Below are 22,134 nucleotides of genomic sequence, written 5' to 3' on the forward strand. Positions count from 1 at the left end.
AGTTAAAGTTTCGCCACAGTATATTGCTAAAGAAATATTCGCGTTAAATTTGATGACGCAAAAAGTTTTAAAAAATAATTCCATTATTAATATAAAAACTATTTTAAAAAGAATTTATTTTTATATTTTTAATATGTATTCGTAGTAAATACAGGTAAATAGGAGAGGATATAATAATAGGAATAGGAAGAGAGGGAATAATAGGAATATTTAAAGAAAACTGCTTTGTAGTAATAATCATATACTTTATGTAAGTTTGAGGTCGTTGCTACTTCGAAATTAAACATATTTATGTAATACATTGAAATACGACAATTATTTCAGTACACAGGTTCAGTCTTTTAGTTTCTCCTCAAATTGGTCCAAGGGATAATGTTCTTTGTAATTCTTTACGTGTTCAATCTGAGCAATTTTCTGTTTCCTGAAATAGAAAAATTCAACTAAAGATTGATTTTCTTTAAGGATTTGGGTTTACAAAATGGGCCAAAATGAACTAATGTACAAATAAATATGATGATGTTCAACATCACTTACTGCAAATGCTGGGGCATAAATTTATATACATCATCAAACATTGCAGCCCAATTCAACTTAAGTTTCTTTTCTCCTGCTGTAAAAGCTTTCATCACGTCACCTTTAGCTTCTTCCATCCATAATTTTTCTTTAGTATCATTCCAAATATTTCTTTTTGTCAAATAATACCTCAATTTGTGAGTGGGATAATCGTTGCTTTTCCAGTGATTGATTTCTTCTGATGATCTGTAGGCAGAACTGTCATCTGAAGTGGAATGATCACCAACCCTAAGAGAAAACATATATAAAATTACTAATAAATCACCGTAGAACAAACAAACATAATGTGGTGACATTGAAAACAAGTAGATAACATTCTAGTGTGAACGATCTAAAGATAATGGCCATATGGATCCACAACGCCAGTCTCTAAAATTACCTGTAGCTCATAGCTTCTATTAAAACAGGTTTGTTTTCTCTTAAAGCATATTCCTTGGCCATTTTAGTAGCATTGTAGACAGCAAAGACATCATTACCGTCTACTCTTAAAGTATTAATACCATAACCAGGACCTCTAGCAGCAATTCCGTCTCCTTGGTACTGTTCCTCAACAGGGGTAGAGATGGCGTAGCCGTTATTTCTACAGAACAGTATAACTGGGCAGTTTAGGGTTGCTGCAAAGTTCAAAGCTGCGTGGGTATCACCCTCAGAGGCTGTGCCTTCTCCAAAATAGCAAATCACGATGCGGTTTTTGCCTTTTAAGACATAGGCAGATCCTAAAACCGAAAAATTTTCCTATTATGCTGAAGACGACGTAATAATTGAATAAAATGAAAATATTATGTACGTTGCAAGTACTAACTTACCCACTGCCTGTGGCAATTGCGTCGCCAAAGGACTCGATATTGTAAGAAAATTAATGTCCCTACTACCATAATGGACTGGCATAGACTTTCCCTTCTCCAAGTTATCCTTATTACCATAACATTGATCAACAAATTGTTGCAACGTAAAACCTCTCCATAATAATACCCCAGCTTCTCGATATTGACCGTAGACAACATCTTCGTTAGTTAACGCAGCAGCACTACCTATGTGAGAAGCTTCTTCACCGTAATTTGTCATATAGAAAGATATTCTACCTAAAAAATCAAACAAATAAGGGAATGAAGGAGAAAAAAGAAGGATAAAACGAAATACCTTGTCTTTGAGCATCGTACAAGATTTTATCCATTACACCGAGAAGTGTCATGTCTTTGTACATCTTGACCATTATGTCTTCTGACAAATTCGGATCATCTTTTGTGTTTATAAGGTTTCCTTGTCGATCTAATACTCTGTAAACCGGAATTGGCCCATAGCTGTGAGGTCCGGTAAACTCCAATTTTTCTGTCCATGTTGTTCTGGCTCCTGGAAACAGTGGAGCCGAAGAATATTTCTGGAAAAATATACTTTAATCATTGCAATACTTTCTTACGTCGAGATTATTACTAAAGTATTAATATTTGATTAACTAGATACGACAATAAGAGACGAAGAGAAGCAACATTTAGAAATGGCAACTCTAATCAGAAAATATAGCTAATATATAGGAAATGTGCCAGATATTGAATATGTCCTCAATATGGAATCCCCTAAAATTGAAAAAACTAAAAGTGACAATACCGAAACATCACCAGCATGTAGTTAGTTAGATAGTTGTAAATTCCTAGTTCAATTTGTTTTATGTCATCTAGAAAATTATTTAAGGTGTATATTTAACATTTGGTTAACATAGACCTAGTTGAAATAAGCATAGGAATATTCAATTATATCTTGAACTTTAGAAGACTTAGGTTTCTGACATTATAATTTAAGATTAACCTGTTGTAAATACTTGAATTTGGTCCATGAAAAAAAAAAAGCCGTGTACCTTATATGGAATAAAAAACAGGTGTGGCAGTCCAGTGGGACTGCCGGTAGAAGTTATACTTCTATCTATACACGTGTTCGCCGTTACAAATTTATATGGGAGTCAATCTGCATAATAATTACATAATGCTATAGGTAAGAGAGAGCAGAAAGAGAAACAATTAGGTATATAGGTATATGGTGCATCGTTTGCTGCATATAAACAACATTTGACCTGTAATAGAAGTACAGTAAATGAAGGATTGAATCAATATTTTGATGAAAATGTATATTTTTATTTTCATATATGTATGGAAGGAGTTGAATGCAAAAAAAAAATTTACACATACTCTGCTGTAAAATTCATTGTTTATTTTGTTATTAATATAAAAATACAATACAATACACTGCAACATAATTCAATATAATAATACAATACAAATTAAAATGCAACATTAATAAGTATTTAAAAATGACAATATGCATAACTTACTTACGCATATGTTTAATTTGCCATGAGAATAATATTAATAAAAAAATAATAATATTAATAAATATTAAATATACATATTTACAAAAAGAACATTTTTATTCTCGAGAGAGAAAATATATCTTCTGTCTCTCTCTTACCTATATCTTACATATGTAATGATTTTGCCGATTCACTCCCATACAAATTTTTTTTTTTTTTTTTTCTTTTCCCATACAAAATGTCGAACGCGCGTATAGAAGTATAACTTCAAAAACGAAATAAGTCCCACCCAAACAAACAACTCTTTTCTGAACCTTAAAACTTGAATTCCTAAATTTTTTTGGTAACTGAACTAAGCCTCAGTTTTATTAATAGCGTCTTGGCGCCATTTTGTAAGATACTTTTAAATGGGACCATGGAGAAATTAATATATTATTTGAAAGCACTTGTATAAATCATTAGGTCCATGGATTTTTTTATTCTTTGTGGCACCGTTTCAAAATCCCCACTAAATTGTGAAAATCTTATTAAAATAACTCTCAGTGAAAGAATAACTCTTTCTTCCCAGATGGATAACGTCACTAGTATCATATACTTATATGCCAAAAACCATAATTTAAAAATAAAATCGACCTTTTTTGAAATTTATGTCATGCATATAAACATATACATAAAAGAAATTTAAAATAACAATCATTATATTTGTCCCTTTCATCTCTACGCCCATGACTACTATATGTACTAAATATTCAATGATAAATAAAATAGTTTGGAAAATTAAATAATGTATAAAATTAGCGAAACAATATTAAAAAATATATTATGATTTCTCCATTCTTTGATTTTTAAAACCAAAGTGACAAAAAATCAGAACATAATAATTAAAAAATATATTCCTTCATTGGGATCGAACTCGCGACTTCTATATACTAAATACCGCGCCTCAACTCATTCGACCAGAAACCTTAAGTAAATAATGTGGCTAATCAATGTCATTATTTGTCAAGAACATTATGTCAGTTTTTGGTTGTATTTTGTGTTTGTGTTTATTTATTTATTGTATTCCAAAAACATAAAGTTGGAAAAATATCCTGTTAGATCATCCAGACATAAATTAAGACTAATTTACAAAAAAATAGACTTTTTTTCCCATTTTGAAGGAAAACAGTACAATTTTTAATAAAGGAACATATTGTATCTTAAATGTAAATTAAATTTTAAGGTGAAAATTTTCGAAACATTCGGGTGTAGATGCATTCTACAGCTTTTACGTAAATACATGGTATTACTTTTGCACATCCTACATTCTTGCACTATCGTCTCTTTTTGTAATGTGGCCAATATTGTCGAATCTGGCTTCATCTGGTAAAGCAAATTTAGATTGACGTCCATGTACTAAGTTTGACACTGATGTAGCAGTTTCTTCACTATTATAAATCATAAATATAAATCTATATCGGCTCATGCTTTCTCTTATCATGTGCACTTCTTTATCCTCATTCTTTGACCAATACATATCAACTTGAAGCAGAGTGTGAACCAGATAATACATATGCTAATCATTTTTTTTTAAATCTATGTTATTCATTTCAAAATCGTGACGGTTATTCTACGATGGATAAATATTTGTAAAATATAGAATGCTCTCAATTACTTTTTTATCAAAAAGAGTGAAAAAACTTCAATATATGACTTGCTTCCATGGTTGGCTTTTATATTGTCTAAATATCAATCAGACTGATGTTGAATTACTACTGAGTACGAGAATATCTGATGTTACAACTTGAGACAAATTTGGATTTACTGTTTTTGCCTGGTTTTTTCTTTGGACGTTTTATCTGTGGTTTAGGGGAATATCATAATCAGAATCGTCAGAATTCCTAATCACTTGTATTTCATATGTACCTGCAATATCCGATTTTATTGATTCTTCACAAATAATATTATCATCAATGTCTTCTACATCAGAAACTTTCAAATCTAATCTCGACGGCAATTAAATCACATTAAGTGAGTCAGCATTTTTACAATCTGAGTCTTCTTCTAACAAAGCTCTTTAATCTTTAGTAGTTAGTGCCATCTTCATTTCATACTTCGAGAATTTACTGAAATAAACAAATGCATTACTATAACACGCATTCACATGATAAGACTTTAGCTTACTTCATTTTAATTCATGTGAACTTCGTAATATATTTTTATATTTGTATAAACAAATAAACACAAGGAAACTTTCAAATTAAGTTAAAAAAAAACAAATATAACGTTTACAGCACACAGCAATTCTATAAATAGAGAATGTTGTGTAATGACGAGATCGTATCTTAAAGTTTCAGATTGTTTAGCCTAATGAAAAAATAATCATAAATAATAATAATAATAAAATTTTCCAAAGTTTTCTGTTTTTTGAAGTTCTGTTTTCGGTACTCTCTAATAAGAACAAAATTTTAATTTACTTTGTTACGACAACTATAAAATACCTGTCAAAAGACACATGATAATTTAATATATATATATCGGTCTTAGATTTAATTTTTACGTAATTACTTATGTGTTTAAATAAATAATCGAATAAAAATAATTGAAAAGTTATCGTTAAGAGCTTTTAAAGAGAGTTAAAAATTGTTTTAGTTATAGCATATTCCATATTTTTACAAAATTCGCTTTTTCATATATTACTTTTCGACTATCCCGGTATGCAAACTCTCTCATTTATAATATTAAAACTTGATACATACAACATTAATGTGTATTTGTGTACAAAGAATCACACATTGGTTTAAGATACTGTAGCGTCAGGGGAACAAAACCCTTAAATTAATAAGTAACTCATAACATAATTTGAATTTAGATGCTTACTTTCGTTGAAAGTAGGTCAGTACGACACACGCTGGTTTACATTCGTAATTTTATAATAAGGTTTAAACATGACTCACTCGGACGTTATAATGTTATATCGATATTATATCGATACCCTAATTAAACTCCCTATTTTGATGAAAACCACTTTTTCAGCAAGGTCAAAAGAAATCAATGCTCTACAGACTGACAAAATCTCCGAACTCCAGAAAAATTATTCTGTGTTATATTAAAGAATTAGCGTACTTCTTATTAACTCCAGTCTGTCGTTTTCATGTTGGCACAACTTCTAATTAACTTTTAGTTGTCATAGTCATGTTGTTATTCTATGAGAAGCATCTAGGCTGATGTTCTTTTATTGTTGTTGTATTTTGATGTTACTTAAGTGCTTTTTTGAACTTTAAATATGGAAAAGTAAGTACAAAACAATTTAATTTTTAAGCCTAACCTGTACCATGTACCTATAATACTATATGGAAACTAAATGGAACAGAAGAAAGGCAAGGTAAAGAAATGAAAATATTACATCCAACAATGTAAAGACATAAATAAAAACAAAAAAAATCCTATATATAATCTATAAACCACACAGTGGCGCACCCAGAGGGGGCGTTTGGGGGTCAAAGCCCCCCCGGACTCTATTCCGACAGTGTTACTCACACATTTTAAGGGCTCAAAATGGAGGTAACGTCATAAAAAAAAATACGGTGACCAACCAAACCCCCTCCCCCAGAGGAAATTCTAGGTGCGCTACTGAAACCACAGGACAAACAAAACCTTGTTAAGAAACAAGTCCTTACATAAATAAAATCAAAAAAATCTTATTATGCGAAACACATTTAATTAAAAATTTCGTCAGCTAATGGAAACCCAAAAAACAATAATTATAAATGCAATTAACTTTTTTCTTACCTTGACTAAGCTTCTCGTCAGGTTCGATTTTCTGGTAAAGGTGCGCAGCAATATACTGGCAGAATAATTCAAAGTCATTTTGAAAATTCACAAAAATCTTCTATTTTTCTTCTAATATACAAGATAATCACAATAACCTTTGACACGAATGGTTCTAATCTGTATTACTAAACATATAATACCACCACAATTAGAGACGTCATGAGTACTAGTTCGTGTAATAAACAAATTTTAATATGGCATAATTAAAATAATTTTTTTATACCTCTATATTCCACATTCACACAATTAACCGGATGTTAATAAATCAAAGCTGCATAAATTACAAAATAATTACTATTTTATGTTATCAGTTTAATGTTTAGAGGTGGGAAAATTCAGATAGTAGTTTTACTTTTACAGAACATTCATAAATAAAGTCAGTTTGTTCTAAAAATAAATTAAGTACTGTTCAAAATTATCGCATCACTTGGTTTTAAGAGTTATATTAATTTATCTATTGTAATAGACGAAAAATGTATTTTAAATATACATTTAATTGTATATTATTTACTAACAAAACCGAGTTAAAGTAATGAGTTTTTGGTTAAGGAAGAATTTTGATTTTTTGAAGAATTTTAACTTCGATGCAAAACAAAAATAATATGGTCCCAGGCATCAGACTATATTTTGTCCCAATAACAACTTGATGCCTTCGTTACATTCTACTTATTAAATTCTGGAAGTTTCTATGGTATGTGTTCACGCCATCATATGTTTTAAGTCGATTTCATGCATTTTTTCCGATGCGGCAACGTAGCAGCGCATGCAGATATATTATGTCATATGTGAAGATAAGAAGAGTCATGAAAAAGGGCCCAAGGCGACAGCACACAAAAATACGAACGAGATCGGTGATCCAGTAAAGCGAGCGGGACATAATATAGTCGGTTCGCTATATTTACGCGGGTTTCGGATTAACAAAATTATGCTAATGACTCATTGATAACCAGTTGCAGTAAACGACTTCCCAGAAAATTAGGTAAAAACTGCATTAATGGTCATATTTTAAAATACATTAAAATAACATTAGGGTAGGTATAAATTTGTTACAATATTGCAGTTGAATTGATTATTTGCCAGTGTTGACATTGTATGTTTGGTGGAAATATTTAAAAATGCCTAGAGGTGTGTTAGATGTAGATAGTCTAATTTGTAGTGTACATAAGTATTTTACGGATGAAAAAGAAAATGGCGGTCCTTTAAAATCGGTAATGTCTGTTCAACAACGCGTATGTGATGCTCTAGGAATTAGTGAAACCAAACTAAGAGGAGTATTACAAAATCGCAATAATGAACGGCCGAAAGAAGATCACCGAAAAACTCGCCTATCATTGAAAACGAAAGATATTCCAGATGGAAAAAAATTTGAAATTCGTGATACCATTTATCGAATGCGAGGAAACAAGGAACATGTGACCTTAAATACAATTCTCTCGGAATTAAAAAAATAGAAAATTTGACGAAATTGGCAGAACAAGTCTATGGCAAGTGATACATAATTTGGGTTTCAAATTTCAAAAGGAGGATAACAGAAAAGCCCTTTGTGAAAGAAGTTCTGTTGTGCATAAAAGAATTAACTTTCTAAGAAAATATTCTAAATTAAAAGAAGAAAGGGCAAATTTTATACATTTAGACGAAACATGGATATTTTCTAGGGGTGCAACCAAGAGAATATGGCAAGATGATAACGTAAAGTCTATCAAACATACTGATGGAGAAGGGAAGCGACACATAATTTTACATGCAGGAGGGAAATCGGGTTTTATAGAAGGTGCTGATTTAATATTTTCATCTACATCAAAATCAAGTGACTATCACGATAATATGAACACAGAAATGTTTGTAAAATGGTTACATGAAAAACTTCTCCCAGGTTTAAGTGAGCCCAGCGTAATTATTTTAGACAATGCACCTTACCATTCTGAAGTATTAAACAAAAGTCCAACGAATTCTTGGACTGTTAATAAAATGAAAGAATGGTTGACAAAGGAACATATACCATTTACACAACATATTTTAAAATCAGAATTATTACGCTTGGCAAATATCCACGCAAAACCAAAAACCTTTGTTGTGGATCAGATTATTGAAAGTTACGGTCATCAAGTTTTACGTCTGCCACCGTATCATTGCCAGTTTAATCTCATCGAATATATATGGGGAATAGCAGAACAATATTATGACAACCATATTGGGCCTAACGGTTATAGCGACGACGCAGTTCGGGAAACTTGGCAAAAGGCACTTTCAATTGTAACTCCAGAAGTGTGGTGCAACTGTATATTCAAGTGCGAGAAACTAATAGAAGATTGGTGGACTCGTGAAAATAAAATAAACGAAATAAGTCCAATCATAATAACAATTAATGGTGATGACAGTGATGATGATGACGATTATGATATTTTTGATGATAATGACTGATTTTCATTTTTGTTGGCAAGTTAAATTTTTTTATTTTTCATTAGAAATTCCCTCCATGGAACAAATATACATAGACCATATTTTCTGTGTGAAGTGTAATATAAAATTATTATTAGGTTTATATTAGCCACATTAGACTCCATTAATGAAGTAATTCTCCTTATTATACTGTCAATTATATAAAAGATTTTCCATTATTATTTAATTAAAAAAAGTTATGGATTATTTTTCATTTCATTTGACCAGTTGATATTTCCCCGAAGAGCAGGTAATTAAAACTGAGTACTTACAATAAAATTTTTAATCCGAAACCCGCGTAAATATAGCGAACCGACTTTACTTATTAGCGGTCATATATTCATGTATTGTGTTAATTCAATTAACGTCTTTTTTCACACGGAGTTTGACTATTTACCAGCGGCACATTTTAAGTGCAAATCAAGTTACATTCAGTGTGTTTTCCCACTCCTCACGAGCGGCTTGCTACAATTCAATTAAAGGTCATGGAGGAGGACTACACCGGATACGCCAGTTAAACATGTTCCAGATATGTTCAAAGTTATAATTTACACTTCATTAAGGTACTGAATAACATCCGCAACCAAGTGGGATCCGGTATTATCATGTCCCCAAAAAAAGAAGTCCATAGGTGTAAGGCGGAGATCGCGCAGGCCACTTAATATCGCCTGTTCCACTGATAATTCGATTCGGGAAAATATTGTTACTCCCTAATTATTCGAGCGTTGTGAACTGAGCAGCCGTCCTGATGAAACCAAACATACTCCAGATTTACATCAGGAAGATTGAGAATAGCGGGAAGAACATGATTCTGTAACAAATCGAGGTTAACTCTACTATTCAAGTTGCCCTCAATAAAAAATGGACCTATTATGTGGTCTCCTAAAATGCCATTCCAGACGTTAACTTTTTGAGGACGTTGTGTTCGGTAAACAGCACATCTGTGCTGGTTTTCCCGCGCCCTATACCTCGTAATGGGAGGATTGTATCTCCCTACTAACGAAACAGAAGATTCATCACTGAATAAAACGTTTTTAATAAAATTTGTTCATTATTAGCCTTCGTTATTAGAGTTTCACAAAACTTCATTCTTCGAAATTAGTCGTCTGGATAAAGCTGCTGCGTTTTCGAATATTTAAAATTCCTGTAACCGTGCTTTTTCCATACTTTCGTTACAGCAACATTACTAACATCTAACTCTCTAGCAACGCTTCTACTTGAACGTGTTGAACCTACCTCGATTGTTGCACAAATTTGTGTATTCCGGTATTCTCTTTCCTCAAATTTTTATAGTGACACTTCTTCAGCGTGACATTTTCTGCAATTTTTGAGGCAATAACAACTGTCAAAATCTTTAACAATATTATAAATTGACTGTACTCAAGGAATTGGTCATCTCTCAAAAAAAACAGAAAATAAATCCACACTGATGCCCAGAATTACCACCATAAAACCATTTTATTATTTGAACCTTTTCTGCGGGGGTATAAGCAGACATGTTTACAAAAATAAATTAAAAATATACGCGCTTATTGCTTTAAACAACCACTGTATAATGACAAATTATTGATAATCTGTGTGTGTATATCTAATTTAAAACTTAACATACTGGATAAACCGATTTTGTCATTTTTAAGTAATGTAATTAGTTCTGTTGCTTAACGACGTACCAGAGGGTTTAAATTGGTACTAAAATCTAAATCTGTTTTTAAAAATTAAACTAAACCCAATATTTAACTGTAGTTAGAAATAATAATAATCGCATCAGCTATTGACATCTCTATGCCGAATTTTTCAGGGAGTACCTATATATGCAGATATCAGAATAGACAGCAACATATAAATACTGTTTAATTACAAGAAATAATCTTGTCGTAGACTCGTAGAGACGAAACGCAATACTATCAGGAGTTTCATGATGATATGATAAGCAAAATTACATGTACTGTACAATATTTTGTTGGTACGGATCCACTTGGCAGACTACCGCTACCAAGAATAAATTCTTATAAGAAACTACAAGTCTCGAATATTATCAAAGAGCTTCATAATGGCAGCTAATCTGAAAAGCTCAACGTAGGTGGCGCTTGTGTAGTTGGAGGTCACGTCAACTCTTCAAATCAATTTACTTGTAAGTAAATATTGCGTTTATTTGGCTGTGTGAATTTAATTTGAGAAAATAAAATGCCTCAATGTTGTGTTGTGCCTTTGTGCTCATCGAGAACATCAGGACACATGTTTCCCAAAGATATTCTGATGACAAAAAAGTGGATTTTAGTAATAAGAAGGGATAAATATGTGCCGACAATAAATGCACGTTTTTGTTATGTTAAATACTTATGTTTTTCTGAAATATTTAGTCGCAGCCATATTTACTAGGAATTTAACAGGGAAAAATCTGTAGTTGGATGTATGCCATAGTTATAACATATTAAAATGAAGTAAAGACTTCTGTTGTATGTTTGTATATTAAATTAATTTAATATACTAACATACAAAAGAAGTCACCATTGTTACGTTACATGACTGCATTAGCTCAAACCCAAATACAAATACTTCACTATAAAACTCAGATGAACATAAATATTTTTATTTTTGTCTGAGCTATAGAAATAAAAGGTTAAGAAGATGATTAATATAGTTTGTTTACCTTTCGATAAGGGCTTCCTTTTTTCCAGTAACTTTGGCATTCCTTCTCCTTAATTCGTTTTTATATTATTTTATATTTTTTTATTTATTAAATCGTAAACAAAAACACCATATACAAACTTCACGAACTGTCATAACGTTAACCATACATAAATAATATTATATGACGTTGACCCCCAACTACACTAGCGCCGCCAAGCGGGAGCGACGGCGTACATAGCTGCCATTGAAAATTAACGCAACTTGTGGTTAAAGATTTGATGGACTCACAACTGCCTAACAATATTAACTAAGTAATCATATTATTTCTAAGCCACAGGAAATACCACAATTTGTTACCCAGGGAATAACTTACTTAATAACTCAAATTCAGTCAAGTATCAACCAATTACTTATCTTCTAACTTTATACAAATTAGTCACATCCTGTGTAGCCCAGAGCATGTATCAGAAATAATATAATAGAGCATCAACAAAAAGGATATGTTAAGGGTTCCATGGGTCATAAAGGACAACTTATAGACAACCCAAGTTCTGCATGATTGGCTTATAAACATAATATATTAAGAATATATAAAGTTGATGACAATATTGTGTGCTGTCTAGCGATCAACCCTCTCTCACAGCCACTAAGTCTAGTAACTCTAGTTGTTAGAGAAGCTTAGAAGAGAACTTAGAAGTTGGAGAAGCTTAAGCATCTTTTACATATATATGAATAATTAGGAATTAATGGCTTCTATTCTACAAGCAAAGGACAATTAGATTCACTGATTTTGTTGATGTTTTAAAATTCTGAAGCCTAGACAATAAAATTAAATACGGCAAATGACAAGGCTAGAAGCCTTTGAAATGTTGCTTTATCACAGTCACAAATCAAACAGTATTAAACACCATAGAGTTAGAACTTATAACAACAATTGAGAAAAGAAAAACCTTGTACCTAGGCCACATAATGAGAAATGAGAAACATAACCTGTTACACATAATAATTGAAGGGAAAATAGAGGGCCAAAGAAGAGTAGGCAGAAGAGCCATATCATGACCTTGCAATATCAGAGCTTGGATGGGCATGAATGTTCAACAATTACTAAGAGTGGCACAGAATAGATAACATTTTGATGTCATGTTTGCAAACCTCCAGTAATGGAGTGCCCCAGAAGAAGAGTTTTGTTTCCTGATACATTCAAGCTGGCTTTTAACAAAATTGTTTAATTAATGTTTGAGATATTGTTTAGTATGCCTAAACCACATTTGTACAAAGTTGAAAGACAAGTAATTGGCAAATACTGGTTTGACTCTGATCAACAAAGGCTTTCATTCAAGATGGACACTGTTTAGGATACTTGTCACATAAATTTCCGGGAATAAGCACAGAAAAACGGAAATCCAGAATATTTGATGGCCTTCAAACACAACAGCTTATTGATCCACAATATACAGCATTAATGAACAAAGTTGAATTGTATACTTGGTGCTCATTTGTAGAAGAAAAAAATTTTTTTCTTGGTAATCATAAGGCAGATAATTAAGTACATAGAATTAGTAGAACATATGCTTTAAAATTTTAATATTCTGGGTTGTAACATAAGCATTAAAATTCACTACATCCTCAATCACTTCGATTTGTCGATTCACAGAAAACTTAAGTGACTTCAGTGAAGAACAAGGAGAAAGATTCCATCAGGATATTAAAACCATGGAAACTCTTTAACAAGGAAAATGACAAACACACCGCTATATGATGGCTGACTGTTGGAAACCGTTGATGAAGCCTTCAATGGGATTGTTCTGTTGTATCAAAGGAAATTCTTTGGTAACAAATGATGATGAGTAATAAATGTTGTATCTTTCATGTTATTGTGTTTTCCCCAAATTTTTTCCTAAATGTTCACACTTGAGATTATTTTTATTAAAACTGCATAATGTTATTTCAATATGTAATAAAAAACATCAAAATATTGATTCTACAGTATAAACTACAATAACCATCTTATGATTTTAAATATAAGTCCACCAATAAGAATATTACACGGATATAGAGTAGATACATGTAGCTAAAATACTATTAACCAACTTTTAATACAGAGTTGATATCTTAAGTTTAAAAAGACAAATATATCACTTTCACAAACAAGTTACAAATTATACAAAAGTGATAATTTTAAGATAAATAAAAACAAACCAAAAACAAAAAGATTTCATAAATTGATGTGAAATAATAACTAATAACTACATGAGATATATAATGGACCAATAAAATACACCTTACCTATACCTTATTCTGAAATTAAAACAAACTGAATGCATAACCGAACAGCTAGAATAATTTTTGGTGTATAAAACAAAGGAGATTTTTTAGTTGTCTGTATTTTAAACATCCTCCACAGGTGTTTGACACTGGGAAGCTGTATCATGCATGGTTTCCTTTATCCACAGCTGATAAGCAGCATATGTAGTAAACCACATGAAACAGACAAAAGCTGAAATATAAAAGAATCAATCAACAAAACAAACACAAGAGTATGATGAAATCAAAATATTTTGAAGTTGTAAACATTAAATTAACAAGTTTGGTATAAATATGATTGATACTTATTGCCCGAATTAAGTATGACAAAAAACTAAAAAATAGTTTAAGTAAGTATAGGAAAACAGATGAGCAAACATGAGAAGTTATAAATCTCAGCAGAATAATAAGAAGCCTCAGAGAATTTTCAAGATTCAGATATTGCATATTATAAGAAAATCTCATTAATAAATGGCTATAAAATTATTATAGACTAAATTAGAATAATAATAGGTACACATTTCTTTCTCAAAATGTCCTATCATAATCCCAATTTACACATAAAATAAATTATTTAAGTTGAATGATATTAAATTAATGGTTAATTAGAATCAATTACAACGTTATAAATTAATATTTTTCAATTGTTTACATATTATGTATAATAAAATGGAATATTTTTGTCACAACAAAAATTTTTAAAATCAAAATAAACAGAAATCAACAGCCGGCAGCGATTTCTTTGCCCGCACCCCGCACCTGATCACCTGAAGCTGAAAGAAGTTTGTTGTTTGTTTTTGTTGTTGGTATTTCCAGAGAATAACCGAACACAGAGAAGCGACGCTCCTTTGAAGTTACGTGACCATGCCGCCAATGACAGCTAACAACCAGAAAATTAATAGTCAGTGGGCATACCACATAATATAAATTCTTAAGAGCGTAGGCGCAAAATTTCGGGCCAATGTTTTTTAAATGCATTAATTTTTTTCGAATCCTGAAGTATTTTTGAAAATTTTAAACGCAGAATGAAAGACTACATTATTACTGAGGGCCGAAAGTCCCTTAGAATAAACAAAAAGTTTTTTTGAATGAGATATTTGAAATTAAAAACCACACTAAATTTTCTCTTTTTATCACCCTTGTAACTTATTAAAATAAACATTATATAAGTTTTCGGGGACTTTCGGCCCTCAGTAATAATGTAGTCTTTCATTCTGCGTTTAAATTTTTCAAAAATAGTTATTAGTTTTTTCAGGATTCGAAAAAAATGAATACATTTAAGAAACATTGGCCCGAAATTTTGCGCCTACGCTCTTAAATCAAAATTCTCGTGTATAAAACCCTCTATATATTTTTATTTCCTAAAAATACTATATTCGTATTGTTGTCTTCGAGCGCGCTGACACCCGGCCACCATCTGTTAATTTTTTTGACCTGAGCCTTCGGAGACTTGCGTCTTTCAATAAAAGAAATAGCACTGACACCAAATTTAATGTTTTCATTTTTAACTATCCCTTGGCAGACCAAAGTTTATTTTTATAGCTCGGACAGACACGTCGGCGTCGGCTTACTGTTCGAAAGTCAAACCAATACTATTATGTAATAACTAATAATAATTACAAAGCAATAGTCTTCTTCTTAGAGTGCCATATACCTACGGAACGTCGGCGACTACCATGCTTATAATATTGTTATACTGATCTCGCTCTTGCGCTACGTGTAGCAATTGGTCCGCTGTCAAACCTGTCCACTGCCGAAAATTCCTCAACCAAGAGAGTTTCTTCCGTCCTATCCATTTCTTTCCTTCGATTTTACCGTTGAGAATTAGCCGAAGGAACTCATATCTTGGTCCTCTGATTATATGTCCAAGATATTCTAGTTTACGCCTCTTAAAAAGCAATAGTAATTACCTGTTATTATTCTTAGGAAATCTAAATAAACTTATTCCTTTTCCTGTCACAGATGAACATCCGCGAATCGCACAAATATATCCAGACATTTTAAATATAAATTAAACTTTTAACTATAAACTATAACTATAAACTTATATATTTAACTATAACTATAAACTATAATTATAAACTTTTAACTATAAATAAATTATATAAATGGTCAAATGCACTTGTGTCGAGTATTTACTATAGACGCCTACGGACTATCGAAAACAACCAGAATTAAAGAATAAGCACGTGTTTTTGGCAGTTAAACAACCAGAATCGGGCATGCGTATACAAAAATGGTACACGCTTTTGGACCGTTGTGTCGCTTCTTTGTGTGTTCGGTTATTCTCTGGTATTTCTCTGGTTTGTTCAATGACAGACAGTTGTTGAGAGAGTGGGAGTAGCTACTAATATCAACATTCAATTTTCTAATGTATGCAACTAGTAATACATTGCGAAAGAGTGTGACTATCATGGTGAACGATTCCCAGAACCGGCGAAAACAGATATTTTTAAAATATCTAGCAGAAAACCCTACTATAATCCCAAAACCGCGCCAATGATATATCGAACAGAAATCAAATGGAACCACTAAGAACGAAATTAACTTCATTCTAAACAACAAAATTGCTACAATAAACGATGTCCATGTAATTAACAAATTTCAAACAGGCAGTGACCATAGACTAATCAGAGCAAGAATTATCCTAGATCTAAAACTAGAAAGAATAAAATTATTCACAAAACCAACAGTAAATGGTATAAGTATTAACAATATATAAGAAAACTCAAATCACTACCAAAAACATGACCAAATCGACAGCTCTTAATTAATGGAAACCATCCTTGATAGTGCCAAAGAAATCGGAGGCCCGCTGCAAAAAAATTAACATAAAAAACTGTAAAAGAATGCCAAAATAATGCTAAAACAAATAAGGGAAATAAAAGTAAGTAGTAACATACAGAGAATACAATACACAGAACTTTGTAAGACAATAAGGAAGACATATTAAGCAAGACATAAGAAAATACAATGAAAGACTGGTAGGAAATGCAATCGAAAATAGGAAAAACTATAGAGAATTAATTATTAGCAAAAAGCAAGTCGTGGCTCTAACAAACGGAAACACCAGAAATAAAGACTTAAGACCACTTAAAGAAGCAATCAGTAACCAATAAGAAGAATTGTCAATTAGAAAAATGAAAAGAATTAAATGCCATAACATTTGCGTAACGTTGGAAAAAAACACTGGAAAATCTTAGCAGGAATAATTACGAACTGTCTAAGAAAGATCAAGATGAATACCACACCACTGGAATACAGCAAACATAATTCTCATTCATAAGGGAGGTAGCAAAGAGGATATCAAAATCTACATACCTTGAAGTCTACTACCAGTCATATACAAGATATTCACAAATATCATCAACAGCAGATTAATAAATGCATTAGATGCTGCATAGCGAAGAGAGCAAACTGGCTTCAGAAGGGGATTCAGTATCCTGGATCCAGTGGCGGATCTAGACATTTGCCTTGAGAGGGGAATTTCCAACTAGGGGGAGGAACTTCCAATAAAACCCCAACCAAAATAAAAGACATACAAAAATGATTACGAAGACATGGACTACGTGTTTAGAAAACTAAAAAAAGAATATGAAAAATGGGGTCTCAATATGAATATGTCAACGACAGAGTATTTTAAAATAGGAGATAATGAAGAAGACCCAGAGTTAGAAATTAGAAACACAAAAATATGCAATGAATATAAATATCTCGGATCTATAATATCTAAAGAAGGCACTACCAAAAGAGACATCGAAAACAGAAAGCAGCAGGGAAAAAAAAGCGGTAAAAATTATAAACTCCTCTACTATGGTCTAAAGATATTAGACAAGAAACGAAATTGACAATCTATCGAACCTTGGTAGAGCCTATTATGACTTATGGGGCAGAAGTTTGGCAGATCACGAAAAAAGATAGAAAAATAATAGAAGTAGTAGAAATAGATTTTCTAAGGAGAGCGTGTGGTGTATCCAAAAAAGATCATATCAGGAATGAAGATATTAGAAGGAGGACAAATACTGTATATTCCAGTGTAGACAAAATTTAAACGAATATATATATATATATATATATATATATATATATATATATATATATATATATATATATATATATATATATATATATATATATATAAAGGAGTAAACCACACTACACAAAAACATCAATAATAGGTTTTCTTTAATTTTGAACCTTCTTAGCATAGAGAATTTAACAAATATATACAGACAAGCAAAAGTTAAAAAAGGTAAAAATTTATGAAAATACTTCAGAATTTCCCCCAAACGGAGGCCCGATAAGGACACGCAATATAACTAAAACCTCTTCACTGCAACACTAAGATTTGCAGACGACATCGTTCTGATCGCTAATAATCCTGCAGAACTATAAGAACTTATAAGCGACCTACATGCAGCTAGCAATGAAGTTGGCCTAAAAATGAACTTGAAAAAAAATGTAAAATGAGGTAGTGGATGTCCAAGATGTAATAAGTAACAACACTGCACTTGAGACAGTAGACGAGTATGTATACCTGGGACAATTAATACATAAATCTGGCTCTTTACTCCCAGAAATCAACAGAAGAATGAAACTGACTTATGTATCTTTTGGTAAAAAGGCAATTAGGTAGGGTAGACCGGGGTCGAAAGTAACAGGGGGCGAAAGTAACAACTCAAATATCTGAAGCCACGAAAACAATTACAGCGCTTGCGCTAGTTTTGTAAACTGACAAAACTGCTGACTATAGTTCGTCCCAAACCCTTCTTTCACTGCGTCATAGTTGATCGAATTCTCTCTAACACATTAAGCTAGAAGTGACAGATAAAAACGTGAGTCTGTGATTATTATACATAGAACTTAGAAAATTATTTATCGTAAGCTAATTCTACTTACGGATGTATAATTGGTTGGAGTTTAGAATACGCTAAATAGATATCCAATCAATGATGCGCATAAATATAATTTGATGCAGATTGTCTCGATCGTGACAGTACTTTCACAATGTCAACTGATAAAATGATAATTGTCATTCCAGGTTAGTATTTTCAGACATTTTACAGTGAAAATTTAATTTTGTATTTATTTATTGTATAATAAAAATATTTTAAATATGCCGAGATATATCGAGAAAGAACAAAGACTAATATTAAAATCATTAAATTATTTTCAATTAGAAAAAGACAGATTACGATCCTGCAACTGTCAAATTTAACTAAAATGTCATGTAATAATTCTCGACATTCTTAAAATCCTATATGACGTCAAAATTAGTGACGCACTGAAAGAAGGAATTGGGACAGACTCATCGAGCAAAAAGACAAAAGAGGGAATCTAATCGTTATGAAAAGGCGACCAAAAAAGTGGCCTCTGATGGCGGACATATCCGGAAATGCGAATGCGCCAAATTTAAATTTTCCGACACTTATTAACAGTAGCTATAAAATAGTTTTCAGAATGTGTCTTAGACGAGAAAATTTTAATTAAATATTAACGATAACAGTCTAAAATGTGAAGCAATTGTTAAAAAACTTCAATATAAATAAGATTTCATGTGACAGTTGGGACAAATAATAACATAACCCAACTAAATTTGATTTCTTAAACAAGGAAAGACTCTCTTTCCTTGTTTAATTTGGCCTCTCAAGATGGCACTTCCTGTCTAACAATATTTTTGCCCCCACTACCTTTACATTCCCTCTTTTGTCTTTTTGCTCGATGGACAGACTGTACCATATATTCGTACGTGAGACTGCAATTGTTTTTAGTGCTCCTTAGTAATAATTTTCGAGTGATATCTAAGTGAAATATAAGCTTTATTATTTCAGGTACCTATGTACTTTATCTTGCATATATAATTAGTTTAGATATTTGAAGATAATATAAACACAAGTAACTGTCTACATTTACCGTTGTTCATTGTCAAAAATTAAAAAGTTTTTAAAAAGTAAGGTCGGGACCGAACGTAACATACTGTCGAGGGGGCGATTGTAACGTTACAACCGACCCCGCTAACGATTATAAGCATTCTGGTTTTTTAATATATTATTTTTTTTTATTTCCAGAATGCCTCGTACAAAAATTAGAAGAACTAATAGAGGTTCCAAAGATAATGCAACTTATGAAGCTGCACACGCCGAAATAAAAAATGGTGTATCCATTCGTGCAGCAGCAAAGAAGTACGATTTGTGTCATGTTTCTTTAAGATGATTTAAAATTAAAAAGGAAGCACCAGGTGAGGGTTTAAATAATTCTGTTTCCAATGGTTATAGAGCTTGGAACAAAGTTTTTACCGAAGACCAAGAAAAAATTATGGCAAATTATATTGTAAGAGCGGCAAACATATATTATGGTTTTTGTCCGAAAGAAATCAGAAAGTTTGCATATGAATTAGCCAATAAATATAAGTTAGTAATGCCACCACAGTGGGAGCAAAACCAGATGGCTACATTGATTTCATTGACGAAAGCTTAGACTATTAATTAAAAAGCACATCTAACGAAGCACCCGAGTTTTATTTTGCTTCCTCAGGGGTAAAAGGGTATCTCCCAGCATTATCTCCTTTTCACTATATATATGTATATGTATATATATATATATATATATATATATATATATATATATATATATACATATATATATATATATATATATATATATATATATATATATATATATATATATATATATATATATATATGTATAAACAGGGTAATTACCAACGCACCATATTATGTCAGCTGTTTAACGATCCATACTGATCTCAACATTACCTAAATGCAGCTTGCAGCTACCAAACATGAAGACAGAACAAGAAATGCTAATAAAGAATTAATTGAAAGGCTCGTCAATTATGGACCATAACAACAACACAGTAGTAGGTACCTACTACTGAAATAAACTTATTAAAATGAGTCACTTAACTGAATGTTCTCAATTACAAATTTAAGAACACACGTAAATTATAATTTAGTTGATTATAATGTAAAAATTATAAAATATGGTAAATGAATTCTATATATTATTGATTGCGTTTATTTGTTTTTGGTACACTTACCAAAGACGGCAAATATGATGAGATAGGTAAAGTCATGGCTAGTATGACTTTCTATATGCATTGTAGCTGCAAATAGACTTATGAATATTAGTAAGGCATACAGGAATGCATATTTTTGGTCTTTCTAAAAGCAGAAAACAAATTTAATCGGCTGAATATAATAATCTTGTTTTGTAGTTTAACTACACTCTCTATATAAATTAATTCACTTACTTTCAGAACCGCTACTAGTAGTAAAACACTAAGTATAAGATTAGAGGCTGCAAACAACATGGACAACTTGAAGAATCCGGCTTGAACTTCTTCGTCATCGGAATGTTTTAACTTAAGACTACAGATTATTACACCAGTTACTCCAAAGATCTACAATGTAACAATTATTATTATAAATTATATAGTTAAATTAAAAAAGCAATACCATCGTATTGGTAGGTATATAAAATATTTGAACACGTTGTATATTTTGCTGTGCATGAGTCATTGACAAAATATTACTCGTAGATCAAAATATTTTGAATATTGATATAGGTTTATTAAATAAAATATGATTTTGAGTAATAAAATACTTACAAAATTGAAAAACATTACAACAAACCAAAACAGTCGCATTCTCCTACTTTTCTCCATATTCGCCACAATATTCAACGAAAAATTATAGAAAATCCGTACAGTTTCTATTCGTGGTCACCGCATTTTCCGTAAAAGGGCCTTTGGGAATGGTAAATTTTGTCTGGGATTGGTGAATGCGCCGGATTTGAATCAGACGAGAACGAAAGGTCGCTGGACGTCTTGGCGCCATCCCGCAGGATCTATCGCTTCGTGCGCTATGTATCAGGATGCTGTTATGTTAGTTTGTCCTAATTCCAACAGTTTATCCTTAATATATACTGACAGTTTTATGGGAATGTATTAGATGAGTGGCAATTGGGTTTAAGCAACATAAAGTGCATATATACTCTTCGGCAAGAAATATATAATATATATATATATATATATATATATATATATATAT

At 31.6% G+C, this 22,134-nt stretch overlaps 1 protein-coding gene across 2 annotated transcripts; it reads right to left on the reverse strand.

Annotated features, from left to right (window-relative positions):
- Positions 1 to 224: 224 nt before the first annotated feature.
- Positions 225 to 21,821, reverse strand: LOC140446984 (2-oxoisovalerate dehydrogenase subunit alpha, mitochondrial-like). 2 transcript variants are annotated; one of them, XM_072539588.1, is made up of 10 exons: positions 21,693 to 21,821; positions 21,336 to 21,485; positions 21,123 to 21,246; positions 14,045 to 14,255; positions 6,647 to 6,813; positions 1,714 to 1,951; positions 1,380 to 1,655; positions 953 to 1,289; positions 535 to 801; positions 225 to 421 (listed from the first exon to the last, which is right to left on the reverse strand). In XM_072539588.1, exons 5-10 carry the CDS (start codon positions 6,722 to 6,724, stop codon positions 334 to 336), a joined length of 1,284 nt encoding a protein of 427 aa, XP_072395689.1. In that variant the 5' UTR covers positions 6,725 to 6,813; positions 14,045 to 14,255; positions 21,123 to 21,246; positions 21,336 to 21,485; positions 21,693 to 21,821; the 3' UTR covers positions 225 to 333. The 2 variants fall into 2 exon arrangements, with proteins under 2 accessions (XP_072395689.1, XP_072395682.1); XM_072539581.1 differs by lacking the exons at positions 14,045 to 14,255; positions 21,123 to 21,246; positions 21,336 to 21,485; positions 21,693 to 21,821 and having other exon boundaries at positions 6,647 to 7,083.
- Positions 21,822 to 22,134: the final 313 nt, after the last annotated feature.

The sequence above is a fragment of the Diabrotica undecimpunctata genome, chromosome 1, assembly GCF_040954645.1.
Source record: "Diabrotica undecimpunctata isolate CICGRU chromosome 1, icDiaUnde3, whole genome shotgun sequence".
NCBI lineage: Eukaryota > Metazoa > Arthropoda > Insecta > Coleoptera > Chrysomelidae > Diabrotica > Diabrotica undecimpunctata.

Bases quoted from the DNA above. Each gene is read 5' to 3' on its own strand.
- LOC140446984 (XM_072539588.1), bottom strand. From the start codon at position 6,724: ATGACTTTGAATTATTCTGCCAGTATATTGCTGCGCACCTTTACCAGA. The intron at 1,290-1,379 runs GTAAGTTAGTAC...TTTCGGTTTTAG, and splicing joins GCAATTGCCACAGGCAGTGG to GATCTGCCTATGTCTTAAAA. The intron at 802-952 runs GTAATTTTAGAG...GTTTTCTCTTAG, and splicing joins ATAGAAGCTATGAGCTACAG to GGTTGGTGATCATTCCACTT.